The following is a 17,500-nucleotide window of genomic DNA, read 5'->3' as shown; positions in this document are numbered from 1 at the left end:
AAGCGAGACTTCGGAATTAAACACTTGGAGATATTTAGAAAATTTTACTCGAGCCGATTTTTGATTGAGGTTTTATTTTTCAAATGGTCGTCCTTCAAAAATCGGGTGTCTATTTTCCGTCATTTTTTATGAGGGCTTCGGAAAGTGGGCAGAGCTTAGGGAAAGTGGACGTGGTTGATGAAAAGTGGGAGTGGCGTAGGAAAGTGGGCGTGGCTTATGAAAAATATTGTTGCGAATTCGACCGACCTAAGTACCTGCGCGAGTGGTCGACCGGACGATCGTACCTCGCTGCAGGTCGGCCTCGGACACGAACCGCTTAAGCGGTCCGTTCCGTGCAACAGTGATAACCGAGCGGTGTTATCGCCGACCTCGACGGATCAGATTCTCTTCTTTACCCGGGTGTTCAAAACCCACTACTAATTTTTTCCGCGATTCAAGATGGCACTTTCAAAAGGGACAAAGACGACGAACGGGATACATTTCACACAAGGACATTAATTATAACAAGCACATATTACACACACAACACAAGCAAGGAATCATGCACGTATTTACAAGCAAGGGAAATCAAAATGATACACGGATACAGGCAAGAAAGCAATGAAAGCAATACCACCGACGTCAAGCAATACCGATAAATACTTCTAAACTTCTAAAATATAAAAATTATCAGGATTGTTATAAAGAATCTTAATACACTTCCTCCCCAACCCCCAAACAATCCCTTTAACCAGCTACTCATGTTATCACTACTGTAGTCTTTATATTTGCTCGCCTCTTTTCTTATGTGACCCGCGAGGTCATTAATGTTTTCTGAATTATCTGGGATGTACGTACAACACTCTTTGCCAATTACAGCACATGTTCCCCCTTTCTCAGCTGGAATCATGTCTAAAGCTATTCTATTTTGCATTACAGTAGTCCTTAATGCGACCAGCTCCGCGCTAATTTTTTTCAAACCCATCAGCGGTATCGTTTCCCATTATTTCCAATGTTGATGCCATGCTGATAAGTTCTCTTCCTGCCACCCAGGCCCCATATCGGGGGAAAATTATCATTGCTGCATATGCCCCATCTGATATAGCTCTCTTACGTCGTGTTTGATCTATCTCAGAGAATGGGCCAGTGAACAAACGCATGTGCGGAATGACGTAAGCTAGATAACATGAACCGCCCCATTTGTTTGGCAGCCATGGGTAGGCTCTATACCCACACACAAAATATGTGCCATGAGATGCAACCTTCGGGTATGTTCCATTGTCTCCCTTCCTCTTGTCTGGTAAGTCATTTATCTCTATTGATATATTACAAGTGGAGTTCCCTGCCTGAAATCTGGCATGAGGCTTTGTCCAAGTAAGGCAGATAAACCCCATACGCTTATATGTGATTCTGAAGTACGGAGGTCTTTTCTTTAAATTAAAAGGAGGGTACCACGCACCTGTAAAGTCTACACATGATGAGTTACCGGTTGTTTTAGTCAAATTAAAGTTGTTGTACCAAGCAGCACCACAATAGTCTATTTCCTCAAATGGGATCACAGATAATGGCAAACCCGTTTGTGAGGAGTGCGGGAGATAAGCACACACCCAGCACTTAGTCTTATTACTCAATGTAGCATATTTGTGCGACAAAAGTAAGAATGTATTTATCCCATGTACTCCCAACTCGTGTAAATGTTCAGTGTGGTTCCCAATTGCTCTTTTCCCCCTCTGTTGGATGGGTTGGATTGTCCAGTTATCAATTTGCCCTTCCACTTCCCAGCTTCCCATCCAGAAGGCAATTATAGCAACTAGGATTTGCTGTAATGGGTTCATTCTTACACAACCTCCTCCTCTGTTGGGGGGTGAGACAGAGAGTGAGAGAGAGAAGAGGGGGGAGGGTGAGACAGAGACAGAGAGAGTGAGTGAGAGAGATAAGAGGGGGGAGGGGTGAGACAGAGACAGTGAGACAGTGAGACAGTGAGACAGTGAGACAGTGAGACAGTGAGACAGTTTGAGTTTTTATATTCCTTTATTCCAAAAGTATAAAAAGGTGTCTCACCAATGAGACAAAGGCGTCAGCACAACACTTCACTGTTTTTCACAGCAAGCAAACAAAATATATTTGAACAGACAAGAGGTTATTTAAAAAGGGAGAAATTTTTTTCACCAAAACAGATGAACAACCAATGATGAAAAAACATTTTTGGTTGATTCATGCATTTTCAATCAGAAAGGAGACTCAAGTGATTCATTTACAACAGAGCAAAGAACATTTTTTACACACCATTGTCAACAAAATCCTGCATTCTCCCAGACTTGCAACAGAAAAAGAAATCAAGCTGGATGCGAGACACAACTAAAGTTCTAAAGGTTAATAAAACACAAGAACAAGCATCCGCATGGCAAGTTTGCAGTGTGAAAAGTGTATCCAAGCAGGCTTACCTTCACACTTGAAAGTTCGTTGAGTAATCAGTAATACCTGGAAGAGTCTTCCCCAGGGCGCCCTCCGCCAGAACACCTTGTTGGCTCCTCAGCTGGTGGGGGTCGGGTCAGGTTGTGGCCCCATATCGAGGTCCTCGGGGTCTTCCTCCCTGAGTTCGCTGTTAATTATTATGATGGCCTGGGTGAGGGGTGAGGCTTCACAGCATTTCTTTAGACAAATGGAAATGAGACGTTTGATCAGAAATACTCCAAAAATGATTCCCATGATGATTAGGATTGCTGCCCCGACCAGGCACAGTAACCAGTCTCCCCAGTCATGAAATATAGATCTCCACCCTGCGTAACCCTCCTTGCGTTCCACTCGATCGCTAGTGAGAGCTTCAAGCCTTATAGGTGAAAACACCTATAAGTGAAATGTGTTCTTCTCCGGGAGGTTACTGTATTTTCACAAGATTTCACAACTATACTCCAAAAGGGTTCTTTAGGGGCCCATGGAACTTGGGTAATTAGAGATGCGTGTTGACCCCATATGAATCCTATTTGTGCAAAGTGCCCCCGCTGGGTTTTGTCTTGCGTTTTGTTCTGCCAAGCCACTTCTGTCTTTTCTGCATTTTCTGACGTCGCCCCCCAACAGGTTTTGTCATAGCATAAGACCATCGAATCGATTTTATTTCCTCGTTTCGTTCTATCAAATCGTAAGTTTCCTCGGCTTGGACGCAAGACAGTTCTATGAGCTGCTGTGGCTGGATGGTTGTCAGCCCTCTGGAAATGAGTGGTGCGGTCTTGCCAGGTTCCTTTGAAAATATCTTTACCTTATCTAGTTCTTGGTTGTATGTTTTCCCCAACCTTGCGTATTCACCTGCTTCCATTCTTTCTCCAGCCGCTCCCCTCCTATGTCGCTGTGGGGTTGGTACTGGTTAATTTCCGTGCCCCCCTTTGCCACGGAGGTGTATACGGTTTCTTTGGCTTGAGTGTGTTAGTGTGTTGCCTAGTGATAGGTCCCCCCACAAAGGAGTAGTGTGGGAGTTGCATGTTGTGTCGTCAAAGGTTCTGTCACTGTCTCCGTTACTACAAGGTTTACAACATGCCACTGCACTGAACACTGCAGTCAACTGCAACATAATGACAAGTATTTGTGTAAAAGATTATTTTTAAATGATACCTCCGTACGAGGCTCCCACCATGACTAGAGCTTGCAGGGCTGGAAGTTGCTCTGGGTGCGTGGTGAGTGGATGTGAAGGCCGAAGACCTTACTGTACACTACTGTAGATTTTGATCAGGCAAGCATACCTTCCATCCATCTCCTTGTCTGACGGCCTGTAAAGTGTTCTGGTGTTCGTTGCTCCATCTTGTGGTTCTGGGGCGCATCTCAATCTGTTCACCATTCTTCCTAACTCCCCTGCACTATGTCTGTTACTAACTGCCATTGAGATGTACGGTGTTAGTCCTTCTCTGTGCTTCATTAGTTCGCGCTCTCTGGCGGCTTGTTTCACCTCCACCGCCGCTCCTTCCTTCCCGATCCATCGGTTGGTTGTCATCAGAGAGCGTTTGACGGTGTAATCTCTATGTGCTTTGGCCACGTATTCATAATCCTGCCCTGTTTCATCGTAGTCGACAGTGAGTGCAGTGCAAAGCCAATTCCATTCCTTCCAGATCGATGTCGTTGCTAAGCAACCATTCCTCTACATCCCTTTAATTCCGCTTATGCTTCCCAAATCCAATGAATTTATCCTGACAGATAGAGGCTCATATAAAGACAACAGACATGCTTTTCTGTCCGCTTCCAGACAAACAGCTCGACCCCGACAGGCAGAGAATCGAAACGCTCCCTCGTCAAGGCCCACGATGGCTGCGTGTTCAAACAGCACGAGCTCCGCCCGTAATTTTCCCCAAAAACACCGCTATCCTCATCAGTGCGTAGCCTACCAAACGTCCTTGTTCTTGGATGTCTGACATGTAAACAAGGACAAATGTGTCCAAGAGCCACGTCCTAAAGGTTTTGTCTTCACCAGAAGAAGAATAATAAGAAGAACAACGCGGAGCTCTCTTAGAGCCGGCGTTCACTACGCAAGACGCGGCTAAAAGATAAACCCACATTAAATAAAATCCCTTCCTTGTTCAAAGCATTTAAATCCCCCTTTCCATCCATCCTAAATCCCTCGGTCCTGCGCCTCTTCCGCGTCTTTTTTTTTTCCTCTTCCGGTCACGAAGCCCAATCAACAACAACAACAACCGGAACAAACATATATATTACAGCCTTGTTTCAAAGCATTGTCGCTTCCATGTTCCGATAGCGCGTGCACTCGCCTCGAAACACAAAATCGAGCGATCCTTTGAAACGTTAATGTCCTTATTAATTAATTTTACCACAAAGCTATCTCTTTAAAATCTAGTTTGTCCACCATTTTCAAGATCAGCCGCCTCGAGAAATTCTCGTACATTGCTCGACACACAGGCACGTTCACAGCAGGGTGTTAATTGCACTTTCAAGCTGATCAAAGCGCGCTCGGCCCATGCGTGATTACGTCATCACGCACTCACATGAGCAATGCGTCTTATCAGCGCGTTGGTTTTTACGATCAAACTCACGTAACAAATATTTGACGACATCTCAAATACGTTCGTTTTAAATCGGAATTTTTACAGAATCCTAAGAAGGGCGTCCCCAAACTTTGTAAAATGTGCTAATCCATCTCGTAAACCCTCACGATAAGCTGTCCTTCGACGGGACGATTTCGTGCTTTCGTCGCGCCTGTTAAAGCCGACGGCACGTCACGTGACTCGCAAAACCCCATAAAATAAGTTTTTTTCCAGATTTACGAAAATCAAGTATAAAACATGCTTAATGACCCCAACAATGAAACCAGAATTGAAACTGACGTTAAAACGAACCCGTAACGTCGATCAGCCTGACGAAACATGCAAAGTGGAAACAGAACTGAATTTGAATTTGAAATCAAAATGATGCTCCGTGGAGACCATCCATTTATCACGTATCACGTACAGTGTTCAAAGCCAAAACAGCATACAGAGTTTATCGGACCATGAGAAAACCCGAACGTTGGTCCATTTGACATCCCACAGCACGAGTACTGTAGGGAATTCTCACATATAATCCCCAAACTGTCTGCTGAAGTGGTATTAATTATTCAATTCCCCATCGAGTTCACACACACACACACACACACACACACACACACACACACACACACACACACACACACACACACACACACACACACACACACACACACACACACACACACACACACACACACACACACACACACACACACACACACACACACACACACACACACACACACACACTCTCTCTCAAAATGACATTTGCCCATCACTGAATTAACAACACGTGCAGAATCGGACATCATCGTCCTTCCTCCGGATTTGGTGTGCGCAATTCACCTCGTCCAAAGTCTTCACATTAACGATGACGACCAATCATTATCTCCATACAAACATACAAGTTGTTCCACACATACAAGTTCCAGGTTGGAACACTCAACTTACGTCTCACACAAAACTCAACCTTCCCCACCACATTGTATTCACAAATACATCCAAATAGGTAACTCTACAAACAGCCCTTCTCCTGGCTCATTAACTTTGTGTTTTTTCCCCGTTGGTTCAAGATTCCCTCTGAATCAAATCGCTTACGTCCTGTCTCACTTTGTGACTCCGTTAGCCACGCTGCAAACGCTCTCCAGTGTTTTCCACTTTCACCGATAACTTTAAGTGTTGTTCCTTTGGGTAACTCTATGTTCTTTGCAGAGTTATTCCCCATCTTTTGTTCTTATCTTACCAACCGCCTAATAGTTGTAAATAGTTTCTCCTTTTACGTCGGGACCGAAATCCCTTTCAATCAGCCGCCTTAAGCCTCAAAACCTAAATGAAGGCCTCTAACCTTCCCTCTCTATGGTACAGGATTCCAACCTGTTCCCTCCTTATTTCACACGGATATCTTTATCCTCTATTGATTTTGACGTCTTATTTCCCATATTTCCTTATTTCACTGATCCTTCCTAGAGTTTTCTTGGGCCGGGTTAGTGTTTTCCGCCTGGGGTGTTTCTTCACACTCCCAATGCACACTTCCCGCTGCCTCACCCTCCCAACGGAATCCTTTGGGTTGGGTCAGGGGTTTTCACACCTTTCCCTCCCCTCAATCTCCCGTTCGGATCCTGGCCCTGGCGTATTCTTGGGTCTCCCCCACGGTCTCCCAAAGGAGTGTCCTGGGGTTCCCCTCAACCTTCCAATGGGCCCTTACCTTCCCGGGTACCCCTTTCCGATGTGCAAAATAAACCTCTTTCTCCCCTGGTTCGTTTTGTAAGGGCAAGGACAGATCTCAGAGAGCAGCGAGTATCCCCAGTGTGAGAAAGGAGGCAGCTTTCTTACCTTTTCCTTAAGCTGGCCGGCTCTTTCCTCCTTTGTCTCACCAGGGCTCTCGAGCTCCTCCTCGATCCGGCTTGCCCCTGCTCGCTGCGCCAATTGTTGAGATCCAGGTGAGGTCCACAATGATTAAGATCAAGCTTTGTTCCCACCGATCTTGGTGGAGAAGGTTTTATTACACATCAGACATATGCATATGGAGACAACAGGCTTTGAACACAATAGTCCACCCAGCCTAATCCTCTGGTGAGCTGTCTTTCGGCACTGCCTTATATTCAGTTTACTGCGACCTCTGAATAACTGTGTGTCAAAGAGGATTTATTACCATTCATTAATTTATAGCATTCTCCTGTCAGTACTGCTGATAAGAGAGCACAGAAAGTGCAGAAACAACACCCTTGATTCCCTTAAAGAATTTTCAAAGGTAGCCTCCTACATGTTGTTGGGCCTTAGTAGTTCTGGGCAGTGATCCAACAGATTCCAGGTAGCCCAGCTGCCCGATCAGCAAGGCCATTTCAAACAGTCAACAAGACCAGCTGTGTTGTAACAGTGCCAGCCCTTTGGCTGGAAAAACAAGTTCCTTGACAGTGCACAGATAAACATTGGGAAGATTTATCCTTTCCCCATTTCCAATTAACTCAAGAGTTTTAACCAAACACTAGTAGACATGTTTGGTTGCTGTTAGAGTACATACAATCCCCGACGTGTGTGTGTGTGTGTGTGTGTGTGTGTGTGTGTGTGTGTGTGTGTGTGTGTGTGTGTGTGTGTGTGTGTTTGTGTGTGTGTGTGTGTGGCGTCCGTCCTGTAAGTAGAGACTCTAAAGTGCCTGTGTTCATTCACCTCCATCATCGAAGATCAGAGGTTACTGTTTTCACCCCTTTCTGTTTGCTTGTTTGTTTGTTTGTGAACAGTATTACGGAAAAACTCCTCGACGGATTTTGACGAAACTTGGTGGGGATGGGGGGTTAGGTATGGTCCAAGAATCATGCCATTCGATTTTGGACTTTGTGTGGACCCCCCCCCCCCCCCAAAAAAATTTCGAGAAAAATTTTTTTTTTGCATTTCTACATGTTTAAAGTGATTTCCAACCCCCCCAAAAAGAAATTGTTGGAGAAAAGGAAATTTTTTTTTTGCATTTCTCCATGTTTTAAGTGATTTCCAAACCCCCCCCCCCAAAAAAAAATGTTGGAGAAAACAACGATAACTGTCAGCACTGTTGACATCATATTTAATGAATAAGATATAAGGTATTGAGTGACCCAGCAGAATTGGCGGCGGAGGTTTTGCACTCTCCCGAGTGCTCCCCCTCTAGTTGTAAATTGCATTTCTTTTATTCGGATAATTCTGCTCTTTGTTTCGCTCTCCCCATTATAAATAAACCCCGTGTAAAATGTTCCATTTCATTGCCTGTCATTTCTTCCATTGGCCTGGCACGGTGCGGGCTTGAGAAATAGGGAGGCCATCTGTGCCGTAAGTGTTCATTTGGACCGGCGCGGCTCTGGTAACTCCCGCTCGGTTACGCCGGTCCCGAGTCGGTACATGCGACTCGGTTCGGACAGTCGGCCGAGGGTGTGGCTTCCCCGGAAGCCAGACGGCGTAAGTACTAAGGTAAATTGGAATAGACAAGTGGACCCGACCTCACGCCGTCGAAATATTGGCGACCACGGTCCTTTAAGTGACCCGTCGACTCTGGAGTTATCTGGGGTGACGACCTTTTAATTCCGGTGTTCGGTAGGAAACGGCCCGATTGCTCCGTCTGGCAGTCGTCCTTGCCATCGAACCCGGCACCACAACAATATGTGTGTGTATGTTTGTATCCACCTTCGTGTGTGTGTTTACAGTATATGTGTGTGTGTGTGTGTTTCCACCTGTGTGTGTATGTGTGTGTATCCACCTTCGTGTGTGTGTGCACAGTATGTGTGTGTGTGTGTGTGTGTGTGTGTGTTTACAGTATGTGTGTGTATGTGTATGTATCCACCTGTGTATGTGTGTGTATCCAACTTCGCGTGTGTGTATACAGTATATGTGTGTGTGTCCGGAGCGGGACTTTTCGAGCCCCCCCCCCCACCACCACGCCGTTTGGCATCGGGGAGGGATTCTTGAATCCATTGGGACCACGACATTTGGTCTCGGAGCGAGCTCAGCTTTTAAAAAAAAAAATTGGGAATCGAAATTGTTTAACGATCCCCTCTCTACCATTGAGAGGGAGGTGGTTGGAGGAATCGGGGTACAAAGTGGAATTAATAATTTTCGTGAAAACGGGTGAAAAACAGACGGGTGAAAACAGAAACCTCCGTCCATCTTCGATGGCGGAGGTTTATGATCAAATGAATGAACTCACGAATGAAATGAAAAGAAATGAATGGACGATTGGAAATAACAATTGAAGGGGAAATAAAAGGCATCATGGATGAAATCAAATAAATTAGGAAAGGAATAACACAGGAACTGGAGGTACGAGTTGGGAAAGTGGAGGAAGAGGAAGAGCTCCGAATGGAGGACAGACAGAGAATTCGAGACGGAATTGGTGGGCCAAATGGCCAATTTAGGGAAATGGAAACAAAAACGGCAGAAGGATTTGAGTCAAAGAGGAAAGAAATATTGGGAAAAATAGAAGGGGGTCAAATCCAAGCACAGAATGGGAGAAAAGTTGGAAGAAGAAATTGGGTCCACAAATAAAAGAATTGACCAAGTAAACGAGGACATGGAGGCCACAAAGCAACGGTAGAAAGAGGAAATGAGATTTTGTAAGTGCCAGAGTGGTGGTTTGATTGAAGAGGTGCAAAAGCTGGTGGCCCGTGTCGCAGAACAAGAGCGGCCATTTATTGATAGAGGCCGATGGGAGCCGCAATTGAATAGGGACAGAGTGGATGAGATGTTACAGGAGCGGCTGAACATCGTTTACAGTAACATTGAGGCTAAGGTTGCTTGGGTCCAACAGAATATGCGAGACGAAGTCAGTCGGTCCATTAGGCATATGCAGGACGAGATTAAAATGACCCAGGGGACCCCCACCTCAAATTACATTGAGAATCAATGGCTCCCAAGTCAAATCCAACATTGGGTGGGGGCTCCCTTGGTCCTGAGCCGGAATTGGATATGGAACCATAGGGGAGAAGAGTTTTAAAAACAGTGTCATCCCCTTAGTACATTTTGATGGGACAGGGAGTCAAGAGGCTTTCCTGACGCAATTTGAATGCGTGTCTCAGCTCAATGGTTGGGGGGAACGAGAGCACGTTGGAAAATCTCGTGGCCACACTGCGGTGCCCAACCGCTGACGTTTTAAACGTGGTCCCAGAGGATACATAGAGAAGCCGCCGGAGTGCGGAGCGGGTTTCGAACCTGGCCACCTCCAGGACAATTTGTTTGTTCGGGTGCACAGTGTACACGTGTGTAAGTGTGTGCGTGTGAAAGTTCACGTTTCATTCTTCACTCTTGCAGGTGCATGAAAGCCCTTTGATTGAGAAATGTCAATCCCAGAGGGTCCCGTAAGTTCTGGATCTGTATTATCTCATGAGGAACACAGAGACGAACAAGAGCCAGGTGTAAACAAGGGGACAGGTATGTAACTGCGGATACCTAATGGTTGCTTTTTTTTCTCATGTGCTTTTTCATGTTTCACATTTCAACTTTATTAGTTGTCATAGTGTTACGGTTTGGAAATGTACTTCGGGGGAGAACATTCATGTACATGGAGGATTCCCCAGAATTAGTTATTTCTTAGTTTGTGTGTACATAGATCCTTGCCCTGTGGCCAGCGGTTTGAGTGTTTGTGCAAAAAACGACACAAACACCACACAAAACAAATCCTGGCGAGGGTCTGTGATCTCTGATTGCTCTTGGTGTTTTGTTTTACCATGATCATCTCAGTTCATCTGCTTCTTGGTTATTGGCAATCAACAAACATGGAAAACTCACAACATCGATTTATCTTTCCTTTAAATGTCCCCCATGTCCCCCATGTTGTTTTTCCTTTAAATCTATCGTGTCCTCCACATTGAATTAACCTGACACTGATGATATCCCACAATTCTTTGCAGTAACTTCATCATGACCTCATTAGTTATGGCAGTTCCTTTTTCTTTGCAGAGAAACAAAGGAAAAACGTTTTTTTGACTCACTCTGCACAGTTCTTCAACGAAGATCATTTCAATCATCATTCCAACCAACGGGAGAACAACAAACGAACTCACACTGAGGAGAAACCGTATGAGTGTTCTGTGTGTTCGAAGGTTTTTCGTCTGTTATCAACCTTGAATATCCACAAACGAACTCACACTAGGGAGAAACCTTACACTTGCTCTTTGTGTTCGAAGAATTTTCGTCATTTATCAACCTTAAATAACCACAAACGAATTCACACTGGGGAGAAACCGTATGAGTGTTCTGTTTGTTCGAAGGTTTTTAGTCAATTATCAACCTTGAATATCCACAAACGAACTCACACTGGGGAGAAACCTCACACTTGCTCTGTCTGTTCGAAGGTTTTCAGTCAAATATCACACTTGAAAACACACAAACGAACTCACACTGGGGAGAAACCTTACAGGTGTTCTGTGTGTTTGAAGGTTTTTCGTCAATTATCACACTGGAAAACACACAAACGAACTCACACTGGGGAGAAACCGTACACGTGCTCTGTGTGTTCGAAGGATTTTAATCGGTTGTCAACCTTGAATAAGCACACACGAACTCACAGTAGGGAGAAACCGTGCGAGTGTTTAGTGTGTTCAAACGTTTTTTGTCTGTTATCAACCTTGAATATCCACAAACGAACTCACACTGGGGAGAAACCATTCAAGTGCTCTGTGTGTTCAAAGGTTTTTAGTCAATTATCAACCTTGAAAACACACAAACGAACTCACACACTGGGAAGAAACCATAAAAGTGCTCTGTGTGTTCAAAGGTGTTTAGTGACTTATCAACCTTGATTATCCAGAAGCGAACTCACACTGGGGAGAAACTGTACGAGTGTTCTGTGTGTTCGAAGGTTTTCAGTCAATTATCAAACTTGAAAACACACAAACGAACTTACACTGGGGAGAAACTGTACGAGTGTTCTGTGTGTTCGAAGGATTTTAGTCGGTTATCAACCTTGAATAACCACACACGAACTCACACTGGGGAGAAACCGTCAAGTGTTCTGTGTTTTGTAATTTTTTTTCGTGAGTTGTTATCCTTGAATAAACAGAAACAAACTCACACTGGTGAGAAGAGGTTTGTTGTGGATACCCCCCCCTCCCCCCACCCCCTGTCAGTGATTCCGAACAATGTCTAGCTATTAAGCAAACTAGTGAGGAGAATACGAGCAGGCAAAAGCACAGCCCTGGCATGTACCTTCTTGACACGACTCCTCTGAGTGTTTGCGGTCACCCCTTTGAAGCAGCTGAGGTCCTTCACCCTCTTGGGGAAAGCAAAATGGCTGACTGCAACAAAAATATGCCTCACAATGAGACAATTGTTCAGAGAAAATGATTGATGGGATACAGACACCTGGGAGGCTGAGGCCTACGACTGTGCGGCCGCACCGAGCAGCCGGAATGTGTGCTGAAAAGGATAATGACTGCACCTTCTCCAGCGAGGAAGAGAATCCCTGCCTCACGAGAGGACAGAGCTCAACACCAAAGCTAAAAAGGTGTCGCCTGTTGCACAACCAAGAACGACGAGGTTCCAGCCAAATCGGAGAAAAATAAATGGACAGAGCTGGAGCTGAGAGGAGAAGGAAATAATCCTCCACTGCAAAGTGTATTCTTCACACGAAGCATGGGGGACGAACAGTGGAGGAGAAAGATTCATGAACCAATTAAACGAAACAAAGCTGTCAGTCAAGGCCGAAGGTATTCCATGACCGAAATTCAATTCAACAGCATCAAGGAGGAAAAGATACTTCACCCAGGAAAGAATAAAGGAAACTAGAATGGGCACTCGGTAGAGCGCATACCTTCGCCGCCGCAACTTTTTTCCGGGCACATTTGAAAAACGTCATTTTAAAACGTCCATGACGTCACAACCGTCAGTCCGATTGACGTCAAATTTGGTGTGTAACCTCCTTGAAGGCAGTCCAACAAAATGGAATGATAAACACTGAAAAATTAAAAAGTTGAAAAATGACGTCATCTTTTGACGTCATTTTGACGCACTTCCGGGGACGTCACGTCCAATCGGGGACTACCATTCTGAAAGCTCGTAGTTCACTGAACGTTTTAACGTTGGTTTCATGTCAATAGCTCTATTGGATCTGAAGCTATGCCGACACGTATATTTTGACCTTGAGTGTGACCTTGACCTTGACTACAGAGTTAATTGGCAAAACCTGTACATCAATAAACAGATATTTTGGTACTGATCCTAATGCCTGGATTTGGGAGACTTTGCTTTATAAATTATATCGATATTTGAATGTAAAATATCAGGACATTTTAGCCACAATTGAAAAACGTCATGTTCAAACGTCAATGACGTCATAACGGTCAGTCCGATCGAAGTCAAATTTGGTGTGTGACGTCCTTAAGTCCTACAAAACGGTATGATCAAAACTGATGAGATCGAAGATTGAAAATTTACGTCATCTTGTGACGTAATTTAGACGCACTTCCGATGACGTTACGTCAAATCCGACACTACATATCCGAAAGGTATCTCGTCATGGAACAATATGGCGGTGGTTGCATGTCGATAGCTGCATTATGAAGGAAGTTATGCTCAAAAGAGTGTTTTTAAACTTTTCATGACCTTGACCTTTGACCCGATCGCTCCCAAAATCAAATCAAATCGTCCTTGGATACTCACGAATCATCCCACCAAATTTCATGCAATTCGGTTTAATCCTTTCTGAGTTATGCGAATAACAAACAAACACACATATTCACAAATAAATAAATACACAGCGACCAAAACATAACCTTTCGCAGAATGCGAAGGTAATAACTCATAAAGCAAGACAACAAGCAAGCGCGCGAGATGAAACACTTCGTTCTGCGTCGCGAGAGGTTTTTAAAAAAAACCTTGCAACAACAACAACCACCGCGTGACGTCATCCTCACGTCGTCATCAACGAGATCTCGCGATGATTACTGTGGTGATTTTTCGTTGAAGCCTCGAAAGAGGGAAAATCGCTTCCTTCGTGTTTGGATGCGCGTCCCCCACAGCCCCGTGTCCTTAATCACGAAGTCTCTTCACTTGGTAAGTGAATCCAGCGTCGCCTTCCTTTGTGGGAAAAAAAACCTTCAGGAACATCGAAAGTCAAAAAATTACTTTCTCAGGTAAATCAAGGTGAACCTTCCCCTGTGGTTCTCGGTGTCCCCAAAGGTAGTAACCGCTCCTCGGAGGGGAACCCTGGGTTATCCCACAACAGGAGAGAGATTGAACCGAGAAAACAACAACAGTGAAGGGTTTTCTGAACGAGGACAATGTTTAATGATCTGTGAGTGTTTCACTGATTTATCATGAAATGTGTGTGTATCCACCTTCATGTGTGTATGTGTGTGTGTACAGTGTGTATGTGTGTATACAGTGTATGTGTGTGTGTATGTATCCACCTGTGTGTGTGTGCGTATGTATGTGTGTGCGTGTTTATGTGTGTGTATGTATCCACCTGTGTGTATCCACCTTCGTATGTGTATACAGTGTATGTGCGTGTGTGTGTATACAGTGTATGTGTGTGTGCGTGTGTGTATACAGAGTATGTGCGTGTGTGTATACAGAGTATGTGCGTGTGTGTGTATACAGTGTATGTGTGTGCGTGTGTGTGTATACAGTGTATGTGTGTGTGCGTATGTGTATACAGTGTATGTGCGTGTGTGTGTATACAGTGTATGTGTGTGTGCGTGTGTGTATACAGAGTATGTGTGTGTATGCGTGTGTGTTTGTGTGTGTTTATATCCACCTGTGTGTGTGTGTGTATCCACCTTCGTGTGTGTCTATACAGTATATGTGCATGTGTGTGTGTGTGTGTGTGTGTGTGTGTGTATCCACCTTCGTGTGTGTGTTTTCAGTGTATGTGTGTGTGCGTGTGTGTATACAGAGTATGTGCGTGTGTGTGTATACAGTATGTGTGTGCGTGTGTGTGTGTATACAGTGTATGTGTGTGTGCGTATGTGTATACAGTGTATGTGCGTGTGTGTGTATACAGTGTATACAGTGTGTGTGCGTGTGTGTATACAGAGTATGTGTGTGTATGCGTGTGTGTTTGTGTGTGTTTATATCCACCTGTGTGTGTGTATCCACCTTCGTGTGTGTCTATACAGTATATGTGCATGTGTGTGTGTGTGTGTGTGTGTGTGTGTATCCACCTTCGTGTGTGTGTTTTCAGTGTATGTGTGTGTGTATACAGTGTATGCGTGTGTGTATGTGTGGTGTGTGTATGTATCCACCTGTGTGTGTCCACCTTCGTGTGTGTGTGCGTATGTATGTGTGTGCGTGTTTATGTGTGTGTATGTATCCACCTGTGTGTATCCACCTTCGTATGTGTATACAGTGTATGTGCGTGTGTGTGTATACAGTGTATGTGCGTGTGTGTGTATACAGTGTATACAGTGTGTGTGCGTGTGTGTGTATACACCGTGCGTGTGTGTGTGTGTATACACCGTGCGTGTGTGTGTGTATATGTGTGTGTCGTGTGTGTGTGTGTGTGTGTGTGTGTATCCACCTTCGTGTGTGTGTTTTCAGTGTATGTGTGTGTGTATACAGTGTATGCGTGTGTGTATGTGTGGTGTGTGTATGTATCCACCTGTGTGTGTCCACCTTCGTGTGTGTGTGCGTATGTATGTGTGTGCGTGTTTATGTGTGTGTATGTATCCACCTGTGTGTATCCACCTTCGTATGTGTATACAGTGTATGTGCGTGTGTGTGTATACAGTGTATGTGTGTGTGCGTGTGTGTATACAGAGTATGTGCGTGTGTGTGTATACAGTGTATGTGTCTGTGCGTATGTATATACAGTGTATGTGCGTGTGTGTGTATACAGTGTATGTGTGTGTGCGTGTGTGTATACAGAGTATGTGTGTGTATGCGTGTGTTTGTGTGTGTTTATATCCACCTGTGTGTGTGTATCCACCTTCGTGTGTGTCTATACAGTATATGTGCATGTGTGTGTGTGTGTATCCACCTTCGTGTGTGTGTTTTCAGTGTATGTGTGTGTGTATACAGTGTATGCGTGTGTGTATGTGTGGTGTGTGTATGTATCCACCTGTGTGTGTCCACCTTCGTGTGTGTATACACTTTTGTGTGTGTATACAGGAAATGTGTGTGTGTGTTTATGTGTGTATCCACCTTGTGTGCGTGTTCAAAACCCACTACTCATTCCACGATACAAGATGGCACTTCCAATGGGGAAAGGACGCAACGAACGGGAAACGTTTCATACAAGCACATTTATTTCAATCACACACACAACACAAGCAAGGCAGTCATGCAATATACAAGCAACAAATAGAATACAAAAGCAATACGACCGACTATAATTATTTACAAGCACTTACACAGTTTCTACTTGGCAGGACACGGCGCCACAGCATGCATACAAAAACAAAGAAAGATCTCCCTCACAGGCAAGGGGGTAGACGGGGTCCGTAGACCTTTATGATCGTGGGCCATGCCCCCCAATTTTCGGGGGGATGACCGAAAAGGCCCACGAGACCGAAGGTTCTTACCCGCACCCTCGTGGTGCGACGGTGGGCAGGTCGCGACGTCTCGTCCCCACGGCAACTAGCGTAGCCGCGCCTGATCTCGGGCCTTGCAACGGTGGGCAGGTCGTGACGCCTCGTCCCCACGGCAACTAGCGTAGCCGCGCCTGATCTCGGCCTTGCAACGGTGGGCAGGTCGTGACGCCTTCTCCCCACGACCACTAGGACAAGACTTCCACCCGACTGCCCCAAGTCTGTCTATGACGAAGACTTGGACCACGACAGACTTGGACCAAGACCACGACGACCAAGACTTCCACACGACTGCCCCAAGTCTCTGCTATCCGCGCTCTTTTCCAGCGCTCCTCTTGCCCTTTATTTCTCCTGCGCCCGCCCCGCCCTTCGCGGCGCGTGGGTGGGGGGAGGAATATTCCAGAGAAATGGGGGCGGGAGTTGGTTTCCAACCGTCAAACTTGTTTACCGGAGGAGAAATTGGGGTGGGGCTGGTTTCGTTGCTCTTTTAGTGGCGTTGTGCTGTGGATGGCGTGGTTGTTGAGATGGCGTGGTTGTTGAGATGGCGTGGTTGTTGAGATAGCGTGGTTGTTCCAAAATAACGACAGGTAAAGAAAAATGGCTAACTCAAAGCGTCGCAGCCCGGATGAATCACACATATTCCCTCTAAACAACGGGTGTGGACGAACCACATGAACTTATCGATATATCTAACCTAAGGACCTTTCTGGTGTATTGCAAATTTCCACAGCCGTAACAATGTTTATTTATTTACCGAAAACAATTCCACGACCCACACACCACCTCCAATTATTTATTTATTTCCCGAAAACAATTCCACGACCCACACACCACCTCCAATTATTTATTTATTTACCAAAAACAATTCCACGATCCACACACCACCTTCAATTATTTATTTATTTTCTGAAAACTATTCCACGACCCACACACCACCTTCAATTATTTATTTACCAAAAACGATTCCACGACCCAAACAGCACCTCCAATTATTTATTATTTAAAGTGGGCATG

The 17,500-nt window shown here is 45.0% G+C and overlaps 2 protein-coding genes and 1 long non-coding RNA gene across 7 annotated transcripts in view; all 3 read left to right on the top strand.

Annotated features, from left to right (window-relative positions):
• The window catches only part of LOC147007814 (uncharacterized), a 27,783-nt gene extending 15,751 nt beyond the window's left edge, over positions 1–12,032 (top strand). Inside the window, exons 2-3 of the mRNA XM_085866332.1 lie at positions 10,272–10,391; positions 10,920–12,032. Of these exons, the coding sequence (XP_085722458.1) occupies positions 10,298–10,391; positions 10,920–11,761 (936 nt within the window). The 5' untranslated portion in view covers positions 10,272–10,297 and the 3' untranslated portion in view covers positions 11,762–12,032. The remainder of the gene's footprint in view (positions 1–10,271; positions 10,392–10,919) is intronic.
• The window catches only part of LOC147007808 (uncharacterized), a 151,267-nt gene that overhangs the window by 45,716 nt on the left and 88,051 nt on the right, over positions 1–17,500 (top strand). The gene's annotated exons all lie outside the window — the stretch shown is intronic.
• LOC147007813 (centromere protein C-like) overlaps positions 13,375–17,500 on the top strand; it is a 10,739-nt gene continuing 6,613 nt past the window's right edge. The window contains exon 1 of one of the 3 annotated variants that reach the window (XR_015053840.1): positions 13,375–14,012. The gene's annotated coding sequence lies outside the window, so the exon portion shown is untranslated. The remainder of the gene's footprint in view (positions 14,013–17,500) is intronic. The other 2 variants (XR_015053841.1, XR_015053839.1) reach the window with 2 other exon arrangements.

This window comes from Eptatretus burgeri, chromosome 24, assembly GCF_056783735.1.
Source record: "Eptatretus burgeri isolate ZD-2024b chromosome 24, Ebu_testis_v1, whole genome shotgun sequence".
NCBI lineage: Eukaryota > Metazoa > Chordata > Myxini > Myxiniformes > Myxinidae > Eptatretus > Eptatretus burgeri.
Note: the sequence above shows the minus strand (reverse complement) of the source record. Positions and strands in the feature narration are given on the sequence as shown.